The sequence below is a fragment of the Microplitis mediator genome, chromosome 5 (assembly GCF_029852145.1).
Source record: "Microplitis mediator isolate UGA2020A chromosome 5, iyMicMedi2.1, whole genome shotgun sequence".
Taxonomy (NCBI): domain Eukaryota; kingdom Metazoa; phylum Arthropoda; class Insecta; order Hymenoptera; family Braconidae; genus Microplitis; species Microplitis mediator.
Window position 1 is genome coordinate 4,380,380 of NC_079973.1, and position 17,574 is coordinate 4,397,953.

Sequence of the window (17,574 nt, forward strand, 5' to 3'; positions counted from 1 at the left end):
GAGGTAGCAGGCATCATATCATCAGCCAGGCCAGAATACGACAGATGTGTGGGCCTGTGATTTATCAACTATGGCATTGGTGATGGTGATAGTGATTTTCGAAGCTGTAACATCATTTTAAAATACCGTTACTGTTTAAAATAATATTAATGAGCATTAATAAATGGTGTAATTAACATGCATATGGTAAGAACACTTAATATTTATAAATATATATAATAATTATACAGTAAATTATTTTATTAAGTTGGTTTTTAATTTTACTATCATCAACGTAACGATTGTTCACAGGTTAGATTTTTCATAGACGTCAAATATATTTTTATAAATATTTAATCCATGAAAATATTAACCATAAGTTATTTAAGTGACGTTAAAATTTTTTTTTCAATGAATATTTTTTCACTTGCTAAGAAAGTGGGAAAAAAAAAATCGGAGTTGATGATTTACTGACTGATTTAAATGTTAATCAAAATGTTTTAGATAACAAAAAAGTTTGAAATAATTTGACACAGCCTCTGAAGAGGTTTCCTGGTGATAATCATACAGCATCTCTACGATGATGGGTATATTGTATGAGAAGAGGCCCTTAAAAAGGCCCAGACTCGGGCCACCGGACGTCTATCCCCAGGAACCCAAGCAAAAAGAGGATGAGCTGACGTTGGTGAATGTCAAGCATGGGTTTTCGACTATGCCCCAGCTCTCGGATGAGTTCGGTACTGCGAGAAATTGCAATGTGACATCTGCTAAAGTCGGAGCTTATTTTAACGCCATATTAGCCAAGAAAGAGGAGCTGGCGACGATGCCGGACACTGGACGGAAAAGACAGCAGATAAATCCTAAAGACAATTTCTGGCCTGTAACTGCCAGAACTAAGAGCGGCATCGAGGCCTGGTTCAAAGATTTATCAGGATGCAAACCTCTTGTCACCCTGGCTAAGCGCGCTCCTAATTTTAATAAAAAAGAAGAAATATTTATGATGCTCTGTGAGTATCAAGTGCCGATGCTTAGAGCCGCTTGGTTTATTAAATTGAGTTCTGCTTACACTGTTGCCGTATCTGAGGCTAAAATAAAAAAACGTCAGCTTCCTGATCCTACCACTGGTACGTCATTTTATTACATAATTTTTTCATCACTCATTTATTTTTTTTATTAACATTGAATTTATTATTCGGTAGAGTGGACTGGAACTTTGATTAAATTTTTACGAGATCAGTTGTCCAAAATCCAGGACTACTATCACATAGGAAATCAAAGTGGACATAGCACTCCAGGTATGAACGGATCGTGCAACTCGTCATCTACCGTCAGTAATAACTCGGGTATTATGAACAACAATAGTACAAGTAATGGAATAAATTCTTTGCAACCTTTAACACCCAATACAAATGCAAATATTTTGATGACTGAAGAACATAAATTAGCTTTAAAGCAGTGGCATTACAGTATTCAATTGGCAAAATATATGTTTGAAGAAGGTTTGCTAGATAGACAGGAATTACTCCAATGGATTTTAGAATTACTTGATAAAATGCGATCAACTCCGTCTGACGATGGAGTATTGAAGCTGCTTCTGCCGTTAGCGCTTCAGTATCTTGAAGAATTTGTTCAATCCGAGTTATTAGCGAGGAGATTAGCGTATTTATGTTGTAGAAAATTATCACAGATGCTGAGTAATGTTGACATCAACACACCAACAAGTCCGACAGTTCTACCAGCCATAAAATCAGAAATCACTAACGGAAAAGAAACCGTAGCATCGACAGCAGCAACGCCAGCACCGTCATCAACAAGTGGAGCAGGAGCGTCAACAGCAGCTCCGCAAACGACTCAGCCGATATCTAATGCTCTGACATCAGCATTCAATGATTACTTGAATTGTCCGCATCACAAAGACGTGATTCTTTGTCTGTCAGCAATAGTCCAAGTGATAACACTAGAGTGCCCGACAGCTTTAGTTTGGAATAGCGTTGGAGAAGGTAAGTCACCTTCTGTATTAAATGGGTCTCCTTTGGATTATCTTCCTTGTCCACCAGCAGCACTGCCATGTCCACCAGCGAGCGCAGCGAATCCAACAATGGCTAAACTGAAAGCTGCTCAGGAAAACATTCGCGCCCGATCACAGGCCGCCGAGGGACGTTGGTCTTGTGACAAATGGCAGCAAAGTAGCGCTGGTATGACGACAACAAAAGTTTTATCAGCTCTAGATGCTCTGGACCGTCATAAATTTGATAAAATTGATGTTACTAATTCGTTGGATACTCTCTATGCTAAAATATTTACCCCGCCGACTAAAGAAACCACCAATGAGAGAGAAACATCCAAGACTGAATACACACCCCAACAGGATTCCGCAGTTGTGGATATTTTGTGTCAGTGGGCCGTGAGTGCCGAGCGCTGGGGCGAGCACAGAGCGATGGCTGTGGCTAAATTGTTAGAAAAAAGACAAACTGAAGTTACTGGTGAAAATAATGACAACGATGACAAAGATAGCGTTTGTAGTAACGGTAATCCGCCGAGTCTTCCGATATTCCAGCCGTTGCTGATGAAATTTCTTGATACAGATGCGCCTATTCAGGACAATTCAACTCCTCAGACCAAGGCCCAGTTTACGAACCTCGTGCATTTATTTTCTGAGCTGATTAGACACGACGTTTTTTCTCACGATGCTTATATGTGTACGCTGATATCACGGGGTGATTTAATTCAAGGTCCAGCTGCTAGTAAACCTGGAACACCGAGCAACAGAGAGCCCATGGACGAGGATAGTTTATTTCCTGGCATTGATTTGAAGCCGACTAAACTTGATCCAGATCACGGGAGAGCTATGGATTATGACGACAGTAAAATTGATGATGATCTGGACAAACTGCTTCAGCATATCAAAGAGGATCAGCAGAACAGTATGGATGCACCAGACAGCCCTAAAGACGACGCACTGGGCGGCCACGGACCCGAGGGATTGGACTCCAGACCACCGACAAGTCCCAGTCGGCACCTCTTGTACACCACCCACTTTCCTCTGCCGCAGGATGAATCTTCTAGCCAACATGACTGCAACCAGCGACATGTGCTGCTGTACGGAGTAGGCCGTGTACGGGACGAAGCGCGACATGTTGTCAAGAAGATGACTAAAGAAGTTTGTAAACTGTTCGGTAAAAAGTTCAGCATCGACGTAGCAGAGGGAGGCAAAGTAAAGAAGCACTCGAGAAGCGAATTTAATTTTGAAGCCGTGACACAGAAGTTTCAGAATCTCAGTTACTTTGATCAGCATGTAGTGACTTGGCAGTGTGCGACTCAAGTAATAGAAATGTTGAACGGTTTTTCCATGTCCGGTTCGTCTTATCTTCCGGTGCAAGAGCACGTCGCTTTTCTTTTCGATCTTATGGAACTTGCGCTAAATATTTACGGACTCATTGACGTGTGTATTCAAATTTTAAAAGAATTACCTGAGGTAGAGACTCAATTGGCAGCGAGAAATAGCCAATTGGTAAGAAGCTATACGACTAGTTTGAGTCTGTATGTCGTCGGAGTACTCAGAAGATATCACTACTGTCTTTTACTTTCGCCTGAGCAAACAATTTTGGTATTTGATCTACTTTGCAAGGTCGTAAAACACGTGTCCAATCCCAGCGACTGCAGTTCTGCTGAACGCTGTATTTTGGCTCATCTTTATGACCTCTACTCGTCGTGTTTCTTCTTGAAAGTAAAACCGCATGGTGTCGAGGCATTCAGTAACGCATATCCTAAAATAAAAGCCGCGATGTTCAACACCAACCCAGCTCTCGTACCGTCAAGTCATCCTTACAATTCTCAGTATATGGTTGAAATCCTGAACAATCCAAGAAGAGGCGGTAAAATAGAACCCCAGTGGGCTAGATCTTTGAACGAATCACCAGCAAACAGATACAGCTTTGTCTGCAATGCCATTGTCGCTGTTTGCAATGAAACTGACAATGACAAGCTCAATGATATCGCCATCACTTGCGCAGAACTCACTGCCTGCTGTAATTCACTTACTGTCGAATGGCTGGGGGCTCTCGCAGGACTCTGCTTGTTGGCTGACGGTCCTCAGTTTTACATTGACCTGCTTAATCAGGTCAACATTCAAGACTTGAGTATTCACAACTCACTCGCTGTCTTTACTTCCATCATGATAGCGCGCCATTGTTTTTCCCTTGAAGACTTTGTAAGACTCATCGCCTTGCCGTCTTTGGGAAACGTCTGCAATGCAAACAGAGGCGACAGTGACGCTGAAGCTGAATCACGAGGAAGATTAACGTCTCATTTATTACTCCGTCTATTCAAAACTGTCGAATGCCCTCAGCCGGCTCTGTACTCAGTCAGTACAAGCCCACACCCACTTCCTACCGGAAATCAACGTGGCTACAGTATTAAACTCAGTTGTGATCGTCATCTGCTGGCAGCAGCTCACAATAATATACCAGTTGGTCCAGTATTAGCGGTTCTGAAAGCGATCCTCGTTGTTGGAGATGCTACTGCTGGTAAACAGCCGCCCAAAAAGCCGGACGTACCTACGGTACATTCAGGCAAAGGCAGTGGACCAGCGAGCGTCGGTGGTGGTGCCGGAGAGTTGTCTATAAGTCATATTCTTGGTACCAGTGACATTCTTGGAGCCGGAGATGACTTAGGTCTAGATCTCGCCATGTCATCATCGAGCAGCAGCGCTGGACTTTTATCAGAAAATGTAAAAGGGCTTTCAGACTTTGCCCAGCATGTTCTGCGTCAAATTTGCAGCCAGGAATGGGTTCTAGAGAGATGCTTGCAAAGTCCAGAAGAACTTTGTTACCCAGATATGCTGCTGGATAGTATGCTGTCTGCCAGACAAGCCCAGCGATTGCTTCACATGATTTGCTATCCTGATACTCCACTGGATGCTTTTCACGATCAGCGGACCCACATCACAAACATACTAGAAAATTTAGAGCAATGGAGCTTGAGAATGTCTTGGCTTGATCTGCAATTGATGTACAAACAATTTACTCCTGGGTCTACTGACCTCACTCAGTGGCTTGACATCGTTGCCAAGGCAGCAATAGATGTCTTCCAACTGAACACACTTACCAACAAAACTGAAAAAAGATCTGGCTCCATTTGGCTGGTAGCACCGCTAGTGTCGAAACTATCAAGTGCCGTTCAGGGAAGGGTTTTAAAAGTTGCTGGGCAGGTACTGGAATCGGGTAACTGGTCAAAGACAGCTGGACGTGAGAGAGGAAGACTTAAATCACCTTCACTGTTTAATCACCAGCCATTTCTGTCATTAGTTCTCACTTGTCTCAAGGGCCAGGATGATCAAAGAGAGGGTTTGCTGACGTCACTTCACTCTCAGCTTTCGCAATTTTTAAATACAAGCAAAGAAGAAAAAAATGTTGCTTCTGAAGATCCTAAGACACGTGAAGTACTCCAAGATGCTTTGCAATTGAGATTCAGTCTTGTAGGGGGAGTGTTTGATACGATACAGAGAAACACGACTGTCACTACAGACTGGGCTATTTTGTTGGTACAATTAGTCAGCTACGGTGTAATTGATTTGAATAATAACTCGGAATTATTTACTACTGTCATTGACATGCTTGCGACGCTCATACATTCCACTCTGGTATCTGATTCTCAGTCGGAGAAAGATGAAAACAAAAAACACTATCAGAATTTGATGAAAAAGTTGAAGAAAGAACTTGGTGACAGAAACTCACCGAGCATCCAGTATGTGAGACAATTATTACCGTTACCTAAATTGACAATGGAAGTGATAACGTGTGAGCCAATTGGTTGTCTGACAGACACCAAAGGCAATAAAATAGCTGGCTTTGATAGCATTGATAAAAAACAAGGGCTTCAAGTGTGTGATTCTCAACGTGTGTCAGCATGGGAATTATTAGAAGGTCATAAAAATCCGGCGCCACTATCATGGGCTTGGTTTCGTGCTGTTAAGATGGAGAGGAAACCTCTGACTTATCAGAATGCCCATAAATTGCTGCGTTATCATACTCACAGTCAACTGAGACCAGCGAGTCATTACTTGGAAGCACCTCCGTTGCCTCCAGAGGATTTGGAGCCTGACAAGAAAGAAATAGAAACTGGTAAAGCGGATACTCCGATGAGCGTTGACTCGCCTAGTAGACTAGGACCTGGAAGTGTTGGACCGGGACTTGCTATTGGTGCAGGTAAAGGTAAAGCCATGAAAGTACCGCGTAGACATCGTAGAAATAAAGGGGCAGTGACTCCTACTGCACCTGTGACTCAGCAAATGCAACCTGGACCACCGCCGATGCAGCAAATGACCTACGCAAATCAGCAGCCGCAAGTGCCCCAGCAACCTGGGATGTTTCCTGGCCAAGCGCCGCAGCCACAGCAGCAGTGGTACCCAAACCAACAGGGTCCTGCGCCTCCTCAACAGTACGGTTATGGTCAACAATTACCTCCTACCCAAGTCGGTGGTCCTCGTTACGAGCGTCCAAGTATGAATACATCAAAACAAGCACTTTCAAATATGTTACGTTTGCGTTTACCGTCAAATCAGTTCATGGGCAATCAACAGCAACCTAGTGTACCTGTACCCGGACCAGCGGCATTCCGAGGAATGCAGAGTAACCAATTTGTTAGGCAACAGCTGAGAGCTCAACAGGGCGGTCCTGGAATGAACCCTCAGCAGAGTATGTTTACTCCCCAGCAGCAGCAGAATATGTACGCCATGCAGCAGGGAATGAATCAAAACTACGCGGGTTATGGTGGACAGCAGATGATTTCTCAGCAGCAACAGCAAGCCGCTCAGCAGCAACAGCAAAGTCAACAGCAAGCACAACAACAGGCGCAACAGCAACAGCAACAACAGCAGCAGCAGCAGATGCTCCAGCAGCAGGCGCAGCAACAAGTTCAGCAGCAGGGAATGATGACGCAGCAGAGTATGATGTTCCAGAACCAACAGCAAATGATGGGAGCACAGAGAAACCAGGAATACATGCAGCAGCAGAGAATGCAGGCAGGTGTCGGGCCGCGACCGCCGTATCTTCAGGCTCCGAATGTCACGATGAATACGATGGGCCCGATGGGTGGGGGAGTTCAAAATCAGCCTGCGCCTCCTTACAGACAAGCTGGTGGTAAACCTACGGCTGTCGGCGTTGGAGCTTCCAGCATAGCCATGCAGTCTAATCCACAATATCAGGTTAATTATTAATTTATCACTAATTATTTACTCGACATTTTCAGACAGTGCTCCCATTTTTTCAAGATATTCGATGACTTTCAACTGTCATAATCATACTAAAATTAGGGCGTGTTCAGAAACACTCTCTGGTGAAACCAGAGGTGCGGTTTAAAATTACAAAGGTACTAATCACACCTGGATAGGTAATTTTTCATCTCCAGAGTGTATTTCTGAACACGCCCTTAGTAAATATCAGGTACTGGGTCTCTTTACGTGGTAAAAAAATACATGTTGACTTTGTATTGAAAATATAAATTTTATTTATCAATTAAAAAAAAATTAGAGCATTAATTGAAAAAAGGATAATTTCCCCGAGATATAGGTTTGAAAAAAAAAAGATTTACAGCTGATATCAATTAGAAGTTAAACGAAATTTGTTACATGAATTTCATTAAAATCTTCATGTCAATTTTATAATTCAAATTTTAAAATTTTGAAGGTTCAAATTTATTTACCAAATTTCGTTTGACTCCCAATTGATAACATCTGAAAATAATTTTTTTTTAAATCTATATCTCGGTGAAATTGCAACTGCGGTGACTTTTTTTCAATTTATACTTCTATTTATTTTAAATTAATTAACAAAATTTGAATGCAGGTGACAGTTTAAAGTCATTGAATATTTAAAAAAAAGCGGGAGACACTGTCTGAGAATGCCCTTAATTAATGTTTTTAAATAATTAATTGTGACTTTTATGTTATTTAGGCGCAGCAACGTCTTCGTCAGCAAATGCTAGTAATCCAACAGCAGCAACAGGCCCAACAGCAAGCCCAGCAGCAACAACAAGTACAACAACAAACGGGTAATGGAGGTCAGCAACAAACACCTCAGTTAGTTGCTCATCTACAAAGACAACATCAACAACCTCAGCATCCTTATCAGCATCAACCGCCGCCGTATTGATACCATGTAACTAGAAAATATACATACGGCATTTACATTATTAAATTATTTGAAAAAACTTTCATTTTGTTACTTCCAGACAGTTAATGTAAAAATTTATAAATTATCGAGATTATAATTTGTCTGCAATATACATAGGTCACCATAGCGCTCGTGAGGTTTTACGTATTTTTAGAATTATTTTCTTTTTAAATGGGAGAGACAACAGCTTTTTTTTCAGTATCATTTTAACTATGATATAAACAATTAAGATTTGAAAATAAAATTTGGCAATTTGCCTCATTTCATATTTTTACAACGATCATGTTTAAGATATAAATTATTATTATTATTATTATTAAAAATGAATTGAAGATTCACGGTAGTCGATTAGTCTGTATCATACAGAATTAATTTATCAACTGTATATATTCACTGCCACCTTCGAGTAATTTGTAGGCGGGATTACAAAAAAAATAATTAATTATTTGAATTTATTTTAAGTTTCTGAATCTTAAGTTATTGTGTAGTAAACAAATTAATTACTGTTTAATTAAATGAATTAGTTAATTTTAAAACTTCGCCCAATTAACTGTAAAATTAAAATTTATTGAATAAATAATTTATATATAATTGAAAAGTGTTTTATTAATAATTTTATTTGTTTAAAATATTTGATAATTATCAAAATTTATAAGTGATGGGTGAATAACAGCAGCAAAGTTACGGGCCACTCTTCATAGAGAATCATCTACACTCATCTCCACCCACCCTCATATGGATCTGAACTCAAAAAATTAATTTTTCTTAGGCCTTGTTTGGGTTTTTCTTACTAGAAAACATCATAATGAACAAAAAACGTTTATATTGTGATGGCCCATTATAAATTATAATAATTAAGACGAGATATTTATGAAAAAATAAAAATGAGATTTTAAAAAATTAGGCGGCAAATTTTATTTAATATTTTTACAACGATTGAGTATAAGATATAAATTATTATTATTATTATGAGTATGAATGAACTGGTGACTTAATGTCGCTGATTAGCTTGCATAATAACGCAGCATAAATTTATCAGCTGTATATATTCACTACCACCTTCAAGTAATCTATACGCACACTCCTGAAAAATAAAATCCATAATATGAATTGATTGTAAAATTAAAATTGAATAATTTGAGTTAATAAATTTATATTCTATAATTTAATACAATTATTTATCAAGTCCACTTAATTTATTATTAATTGAGGGCATTCTCAGACAGTGCCTCCACTTTTTGAAAATTTTCAATGACATCTGTCATAATTGTAATAAAATTTTATTAATTAATTAAAAAAAAAATTAAAATCTTAATTGAATGAATGAAAACTTCACTGAGATATCGAATTTAAAAAAAAGTACTTGCAGTTATTATCAATTAGGAGTTGAACGAAAGTTGAATAAATTTTACCCTTCAGAATTTCAAAATTCGAATTATAAAGAAAATGAAGATTCTACTGGAATTTATTTTCTATATTTCGTTTGACTCCCAATTGATATCAACCGTAAGTAATTTTTTTTTAAATCCATATTTCAGAATTGTCTTTTTTTCAATTAATGCTTTAATTTTCCTTTAATTAGTCTGTCAATGGCCTGAGATGAATAATAAATATAAGAAACAATAAAAATGATTTCTTACCGCAAGTTTTTCTCCAATGAAAGCTTTCTGTTTATCGTTAAAATCATCAGACATTATTATTCTATCACTGAGCTGCTCTATAAGTTGAGAAGTAGCAAAAGCCTCCAGCAGAAACTCATCAACAAACTCCTCGACTTTACTAAAGTCTTTACCCTGACAAACTTCCAACAGTCTATTCAACCACCTGTCCGGTACCACCTATTAATCCAGTCACATGAAAGTTATCACATTATAAAAAGATCGCTGATGAATAACATGATTACAAAACTATTAATAAAACAAACTTACTCCGGTAACTTCAACGACGTCATCAACAGTAATCTCGATGTCTTTTCCTTTCAGTCGCGTTACGGACTGAAGGGAAGTGATTGCTTTACGCAAATCCCCTCCTGACGCATCAACCAGCTTAGTCAGCACATATTTATCAGCAGCAAGATTTTCTTCCTTGCAGATGTACTCCAGTCGCTCGATTATTTTTTCCTGACCGAGCGGTTTGAACCGGAACTTCGTACAACGGGAAGTCAATGGCTCAATAATACGCGATACGTAATTACAAATTAAACAGAAACGAGTACTGTGGGATTCCTTCTCCATTGTACGACGTAGTGCGGATTGCGCCGCGTGCGTCATACTGTCTGCCTCGTCGAGTATGATAATTTTGAAAGGTGGACATGGAGTTCCGCTGCAAATTATTACTTATTATTAGTCATTAGACGTTAGAAAATCTATTAATAAATCTAATTTATTCTTTTTTAAATCACGAAACCTCAGAATTTAGTCGTTTTCACGTGAACTACAACGGTCGCAGGTTCAAATTCTGCAGGAATAGCGAGGAGACCAAATCTCCGGGTGCTAAAACCACTGGGGTTTTTAATGTTTGCTTCTTTAAAACCAAAGACTGACTCTTCGAGTCTTGATCATGAGAATTGAAAGCAGTTTTACTGTCTCGTTGATAATAAAAAATATCAATTACTAGATAAATATCTTTGAGTTACAACGAGGCTATTACCTTACATAATTTTAAACCTGGATCATCGTAGAACTCAAACCTTTTACTAAATCATCATCGGATAATTATTTATTTATTTATTTTAATTAGAAGTGTCATGATCTTGAAATTAGCAGACAATTAACAATTTTCGAAAAAAAAGAAAAGTAAAAATATCCACATGTAGAAAATTAAAAAAATTATATGTGCAATTTTTTAAAATATTTTTTTTAAATGATTTTTTAGAAAATCCAAAAATTATTAGACGTCAGTTAATTTCAGTAATGATCCTAAAGTTAACAGACAATTTATTTTTGGATTTTTTTTTTTTTTGATAAATTAATTATAAAAAAAAAAAACTAAAAATATGCACAGTAAGAAAATTTAAAAAACTATAGGTGCAATTTTTTAAAATATATATTTTTTGTAATTTATCGTATCGAAAAAAAATACAAAAATTATTAGACGTCAAATAATTTCAGTATCATATTTATGAGTGTAAACGTGGCAGACATGAGAAGATTTATAAGTTTGGAATAAATTACTTAATTAAATAAAATAATGAAATTAAAAAAATGCGCATACTGATTTTTCAAATATTTAAATACGCATTTTTCGATTTTTCTCATACTGACATTTTATTTATTCATTCAAAAATTTTAAAAATTCCTAAATGTCAATAACATTTACATTCATTTCTATCATATTTGAGTATCAAAATATATAAATACATACTCAGGTCTGGTAGCAGATGCTGTCAACTGTGAGAATGATTTGACTTTGTCTCTGATGACTTGAATTCCTCTCTCATCCGAAGCGTTGAGCTCCAGAATACGACTTTTGTAAACATTTCCAAATAATTGCCGAGCAGCTGCCAGTATCGTACTAGTTTTACCAGTACCAGGTGGTCCATAAAACAACAAATTTGGAAAATCACCACCTGACATGCTCTGTCGCAGTACTTCCACTACTTCATTTTGCTCTACGACATCCTCGACAGTTCTTGGTCGACTTGATTAAAAACAAAAAAAAAATTAAATCAATACATCATATATTTGTTCAATCAAAATTACTCATCTTTTAATTATTTAAAACATAACAATATTACGTACTATTTTTCAACCCATGGAGGTGCTGGACCAGCTTTTCCTTCCTTGGACTTTGTTGGTTTTTTGACATCACCAGGTCCCAATTTACCGGTTTTTAAAAATGCATGCATTTTTACCCTCTATTTATTTACTGAAAATATTAAATAATTTAATTTCGTAGTTCTATTAATTTAATTCGCAACTTCGGTTATTGATTCGATAACTAGGTTATGAACTCCAAGCGACGACAAACTTTACGGAATGCAGCGAAAGTCTTTCCCGCCAACTACCGAATTTTTATTTTTACTTTTTTAAAAATTTTCTTACCGATCGAGTAGTGCGCGAAATTTAAATTTCAAACTTCATTGGGTATTTTACTAAATAAATCTACTCAATAAAAAAAATTACAATGTAAAGAAAATTTGAATTATTATTTGAAATCAATTAATGAAACTCCAAGAATAATTATCATGGATGACAATTCAAAATAAACATTTTATTTAATGTTAATTTTGTATTAAATTGTGTGCTACATAGTAAAAAAAATTTAGTGAAAATGAATGTAGCAGACATCAGACAATTTAAAAATTTTAAATAAATAAATTAATTTAAATAATGAATGTAAAAAAATGCGCGCGCTGATTTTTAAATTGTCTAAATCCGCACTTTTTCATTTTCTTTCTACTCACATTTTATTTATTTAATCAAAAATTCAAAAAATTCCTAATTGTCAGTTACATTCGCACTCAAAAAATTAACACAATTCTGTGTTAAAACAAAATTCTACACTAATTTTGATGTTCCTTTACTCTGTAAAAAACTAGGAGTGAATTCGGAGTGATTACGAATTTTATTTAAATCCGAATTCACTCGGAGTTCCGGAGTTTAAAAAAAAAAAACACATAAAATTTTTAACACAGACTTTATTCTCAACGCAAATGAGTAAACTTTTTCTGTGTAATTTTTCTGATAAAATTTTAAGAATGAAAATCCCTTGACGAGGATAAATTGGAAATATTCATTAATGATCATACGTCATGAATGAACGCACGTCTTGCGGTGAGCTTTCGTAGAAATAAAAAAGTGGGAGGTGTAACAGATTAAAAACTGATAGTCGTAATATTAATATGTATAGTTGTAAGATCTATAAAAGAAGTCTCTTGGATTTTCAACATGCAGTAAAATTTTAGATTTATACTACGTAACATCCATCTGTGTTCAAGAATTAATCATGTTTGGGTAAATAATTATTTTATTATTTAACAGTAATTGCGATCCGGTAAAAATTTTCTTAATCGACAAGTGAATTTTTGTGATTAATATAAATATAGTCGGTTTTTTGTGTTAAACATTTTAGTAAAATGAATTAATTGTCTAATTATTCAAATTATTAGAATAATTAATAATTATTTATTCCGTAGTAAATTAAAATTCTAATTTATGAAAACCCTTAGAAAAATATCGTTCCTTGATATTAATTTTTTATTCAGTGAGAATATTTTCAAGATCAAAATATTTACTGATATCAATAATAAAGATCAGTAATTAAACTTATTAATTTAAAATGAGTGTGAATGTAGCAGACATCAGACGAATTTAAAATTAATAATAGAGTAAATAATTGATAAAATAAAATTTTGAAAAAATGCGCATTTAAAAAATTAAAAAAATTAATAAGTGCATTTTTTAAAAATTTTATTTTATTAATTATTTACTCTATTTATTTATAATTTCAAATTTGTCTGATGTCTGCTACATTCACACTCGTAATCTAAAACCGATTATAAAAAAACGTTAATTTAAATAATTTTAACGTAATTAAAAAATAATCAATGAAAAAATTTAACAATCAGAGATTATTATCAATTTATATAGATATATATTGTCAATATCACTATTTATTTAAAAAAGATAAAAATTATATCAAAATTGGAATCTTTATCACTATCGAAAGATAGAGAAAATTAAATTATGAATTGATATGATACTGATTTATAAGTTTAGTGTTAATGAAATTAATTAAATATTTATCTTATTTATATAGAAGATATTGATAAATTAATTTTCATTGCCATAAAACGTGTTATGGAAGATCTCATTTGATAGAATAATTAAAACAGACTTGGAAATTTTTAACTTTGATATTCATTTTGTTAATAAACATTTTGAATATTTAAAAAATTATACGAAACTTGAAATTTTACGAAAGATTTTGGGTCAATAAATGTTACTAATTTTGAGGTAAAATATTTTAATTAAAGATATTGAGAATGAACTCTAACGTAGTGTAGAAAATTAAGTATCTCACTCATCAATTTTAATGAAAATTCAATGCGGATTAGTTCCGTTTGAAAAATAAAAGCTATTAATTTAAAAATTTATGAAGATAAATAATTTATTAAGTTACAGAATTTGATTACTGACAATTTAATTTTCAATTTCAGTTTTTCAAAAAAAATTATAATCAGCGCATTTGCGGGGTTTGCCATTTTAATACTCATCATTACGACAAGTGTCGTTTTTGTGACGACTTTTTATTCAAAAAATCAAGAAACGAAATTTGTCAGCTCATCGCCCTTAGGAATCTATAAAAAGGTTTGTTAATTTAACAATTGTTCAAATAAAAAATATATACAACAGTCATAAAAAAATCAAACCCAGTATTAAAAAATCATATGTAGAAAATTACTCAATATAATTATATATAAATATATATAATGGTTTTCTATACATATATAATCTAATTTAAATTTATAAATCGTAAATAAAAACTTAATTAAAAAAATTATATATTAATGAACAATGATTATTATGGTAAAATAGGCAGCAGTGTCGTCAAGTGGAGAAGAATGCGCAGATATAGGAAATAAAATGCTTCTAAAAAATGGTTCTGCTGTAGATGCTGCAATCGCAACACTATTGTGCGAAGGAGTCTCATCACTTCATAGGTATTATAGGATATCCATAATTTATAAACTATACGATCACCATAAATTATTTAGTTAATTTACTTTCTGTCAGAGGAAAATCCTCTCGTTTCTTGACGTCATATAATTAATTTACATTAATCGTCGTGTAATTATTGTACTAATGACAAAAACTTTTTATAAATCAAACATGAAATCATCAAGTGAGTGTTTTTTAATAGTAATTGACTTTTTTAATTCTTAGTATGGGATTGGGAGGTGGATTTTTGATGACAATTTGGGACGCTAAGACTAAAAAAGCTGAGTTTCTTAATGCAAAAGAAAGCGCGCCAGCTAAAGCTACGAAGGATATGTATGTGGGTGATGCCACTGCATCTAAGCGAGGTAAATATTGAGAAGCTAAAATGTAAATTTAAAATATTGTATAAATAAAAATAATAATTCTGAAAATTATAACTGAATTCAGGTGGAAAAGCTGTAGCAATTCCGGGCGAACTATTAGGGTACTGGGAAGCCCATAGAAAATACGGAAGACTCGATTGGGCAGATTTATTCACACCGACGATCGAACTTTGTGAGCGAGGAGCTTTGGTGAATTTCTATCTAGCTGACAGAATAAAATCTAAATTATCTTATATCAAAGCTGAGCCTACTTTAGCTGAAATTCTTATCGATCCGCGAACAAATTCAACATGGAAGGTAATATCATATCTTCTACTTGGATCTTTTTATAAAATATTTATCAAAGTCTTTGAAGAAAATACAATAATATATTTATTGCAGGTCGGAGACAGAATAAAGAGGCCGAGACTAGCAGAAACTTTGAAGGCGATAGCTAAATACAATGTCAGTGTCTTTTACAATGGGAGTATGGGTGAAGAAATCGTAAAAGAGATTCAAGGCTTTGGTGGAATTATTGAAATGAACGACTTACGGAATTACAGGTACAGTAACGAGTTACTAACTGATAACAATTTAATTTATTGTATGACAATATTTAATGTTGGTGATAACAGGGTTGAATGGAAGAAGCCGATAACATCAAAGCTCGGTAATTTAACAATTCATTCGGCAGCATTACCCGGTTCAGGAGTAATATTAACATTTATACTTAACGTACTCGAAAAGTTTCTTCCTATGGGCATTAGCGAAGAAATATTCTGGCAGCGTATCGTGGAAACATTCAAATGGGCGTACGCTCACCGTACAGAGCTAGGCGACGATAGATTTGTTGAGTTAGGTACGTAAAAAAAATAATAATATATACTAAATATGAGGAGAAACTCTCATGGTCATATATCAAGGTTTCATTGACGAAGACTTACCAAGGACATAATTAATACTTTTTAGATGACTTAATTTCCAATCTAACGTCCAAGAGTTACGCCGAAGAAATCCGTGAAAAAATAAAAGACAACTGGACAAGTAATGACCCCAAGTTTTACGGAGTAATCACGGGTACTCCGATGGACTCTGGAACTGCACAAGTATCCGTATTGGCTCCTGATGGTTCAGCGGTATCTGTAACATCATCAATAAATCAAATGTAAATTTTAAAAACAGTCAACACTGTTTACTATTTGTTATCAAATATAATCATCTAATTGTTGATTGTTAATTTATAGATTAGGAGCATTGATACGGTCAAAGTCTACCGGGATAATATTTAATAACCAAATGGATGATTTTAGTACCCCAAATGTTGCTAATGGATATGGTTTACCTCCTTCTCCATCTAATTTTATAGCGCCAGGCAAGAGACCGCTCAGTTCTATGTCTCCAACAATTATTGTAAGTACCACAACCGGTTATCAGTAGAGTGGGGAGTTTTTCTAGCGCGAAGTGATAATTTTAATACTCAGATAATTTACATTGATTTTATTTCGTAGGTCGATGAGAAAAGAGAAGTCCAGCTGGTTATAGGAGCGGCTGGAGGATCAAAAATTACCACGGGAGTTGCATTGACCATCATAATGAACCTCTGGCGTCAACATAACATCAAAGAAGCCATCGACATCCGACGACTTCATCATCAAGTATGTAGTTTTTCTTTATATCTATTAATGTCGTATTTATTATCAATAATTACTCTGTAAAAATTCGGAGTAATTACGGATTTTTAAAAAATCCGAATTCATTCCGTCACTGGTAGTGCTGGAGTTTTTAAAAAAAGTCAACCGCATATGGAGTAAATAGATTTCGGAGTAACCTGGATTTTATTTCAATCCGCATTCACTCTGATTCGGAGTCAATATTAAAATAAATTTCTTTTAGAAGTGAATTTCACTTCCAACCGGAGTTTCAATTTAAAAATGAACTCCCATTCGGAGTGAATTTCACTCGGAGGGAATTAAATAAATAAACTGACATCTTTTATTCTTCTAGTTGATACCAATGTCGATAGCTCCTGAATCAAATTTTTCTTCAAATACACTAGAGTATTTAAAAGGTCTTAATCATACCGTAACTTTCGATGGATGGGGATGTGGCGTATCAGCGATATCTAAATTAAATCATCCCGGAGTAACAGCTAACTCTGATTATCGTCGTCTGGGATCAGTCGCTGGTTTTTGAAAAACAAGCGTCTTTTTTATCTTGCTCAATTTTTTTTATAATTTTTGTAAATATATTTATTGTTATTATTTATGTAGAATGTCTTGTATTAATTAATTCATTTTTTAAGATTTATTATTTATTTATTTATTTATTTAAATGAATTACTGTACATAGAGCTGAATAAATTTTTTATTTTTCCTCATTAAAAAATTTTTATCTTTAATT

The 17,574-nt window shown here is 34.9% G+C and overlaps 3 protein-coding genes across 4 annotated transcripts; 2 read left to right on the forward strand and 1 right to left on the reverse strand.

Annotated features, from left to right (window-relative positions):
- The first annotated feature begins 5 nt into the window (after nt 1-5).
- On the forward strand, nt 6-9,118 carry LOC130667445 (mediator of RNA polymerase II transcription subunit 12). Its single transcript, XM_057469018.1, has 4 exons — nt 6-186; nt 484-1,103; nt 1,179-7,183; nt 7,932-9,118. Exons 2-4 carry the CDS (start codon nt 560-562, stop codon nt 8,127-8,129), a joined length of 6,747 nt encoding a protein of 2,248 aa, XP_057325001.1. The 5' UTR covers nt 6-186; nt 484-559; the 3' UTR covers nt 8,130-9,118.
- Nucleotides 9,036-16,255, reverse strand: LOC130667457 (replication factor C subunit 4). Of its 2 annotated transcripts, XM_057469042.1 has the most exons (6): nt 16,119-16,255; nt 11,891-12,017; nt 11,514-11,789; nt 10,079-10,472; nt 9,791-9,988; nt 9,036-9,234 (listed from the first exon to the last, which is right to left on the reverse strand). In XM_057469042.1, exons 2-6 carry the CDS (start codon nt 11,995-11,997, stop codon nt 9,142-9,144), a joined length of 1,068 nt encoding a protein of 355 aa, XP_057325025.1. In that variant the 5' UTR covers nt 11,998-12,017; nt 16,119-16,255; the 3' UTR covers nt 9,036-9,141. The 2 variants fall into 2 exon arrangements, with proteins under 2 accessions (XP_057325025.1, XP_057325024.1); XM_057469041.1 differs by lacking the exon at nt 16,119-16,255 and having other exon boundaries at nt 11,891-12,135.
- On the forward strand, nt 12,998-17,533 carry LOC130667450 (scoloptoxin SSD14-like). The gene is made up of 11 exons (XM_057469028.1): nt 12,998-13,105; nt 14,311-14,461; nt 14,690-14,814; nt 15,038-15,177; nt 15,260-15,492; nt 15,577-15,737; nt 15,810-16,033; nt 16,144-16,339; nt 16,419-16,584; nt 16,683-16,829; nt 17,179-17,533. Exons 1-11 carry the CDS (start codon nt 13,098-13,100, stop codon nt 17,365-17,367), a joined length of 1,740 nt encoding a protein of 579 aa, XP_057325011.1. The 5' UTR covers nt 12,998-13,097; the 3' UTR covers nt 17,368-17,533.
- The last annotated feature ends 41 nt before the right edge of the window (nt 17,534-17,574 follow it).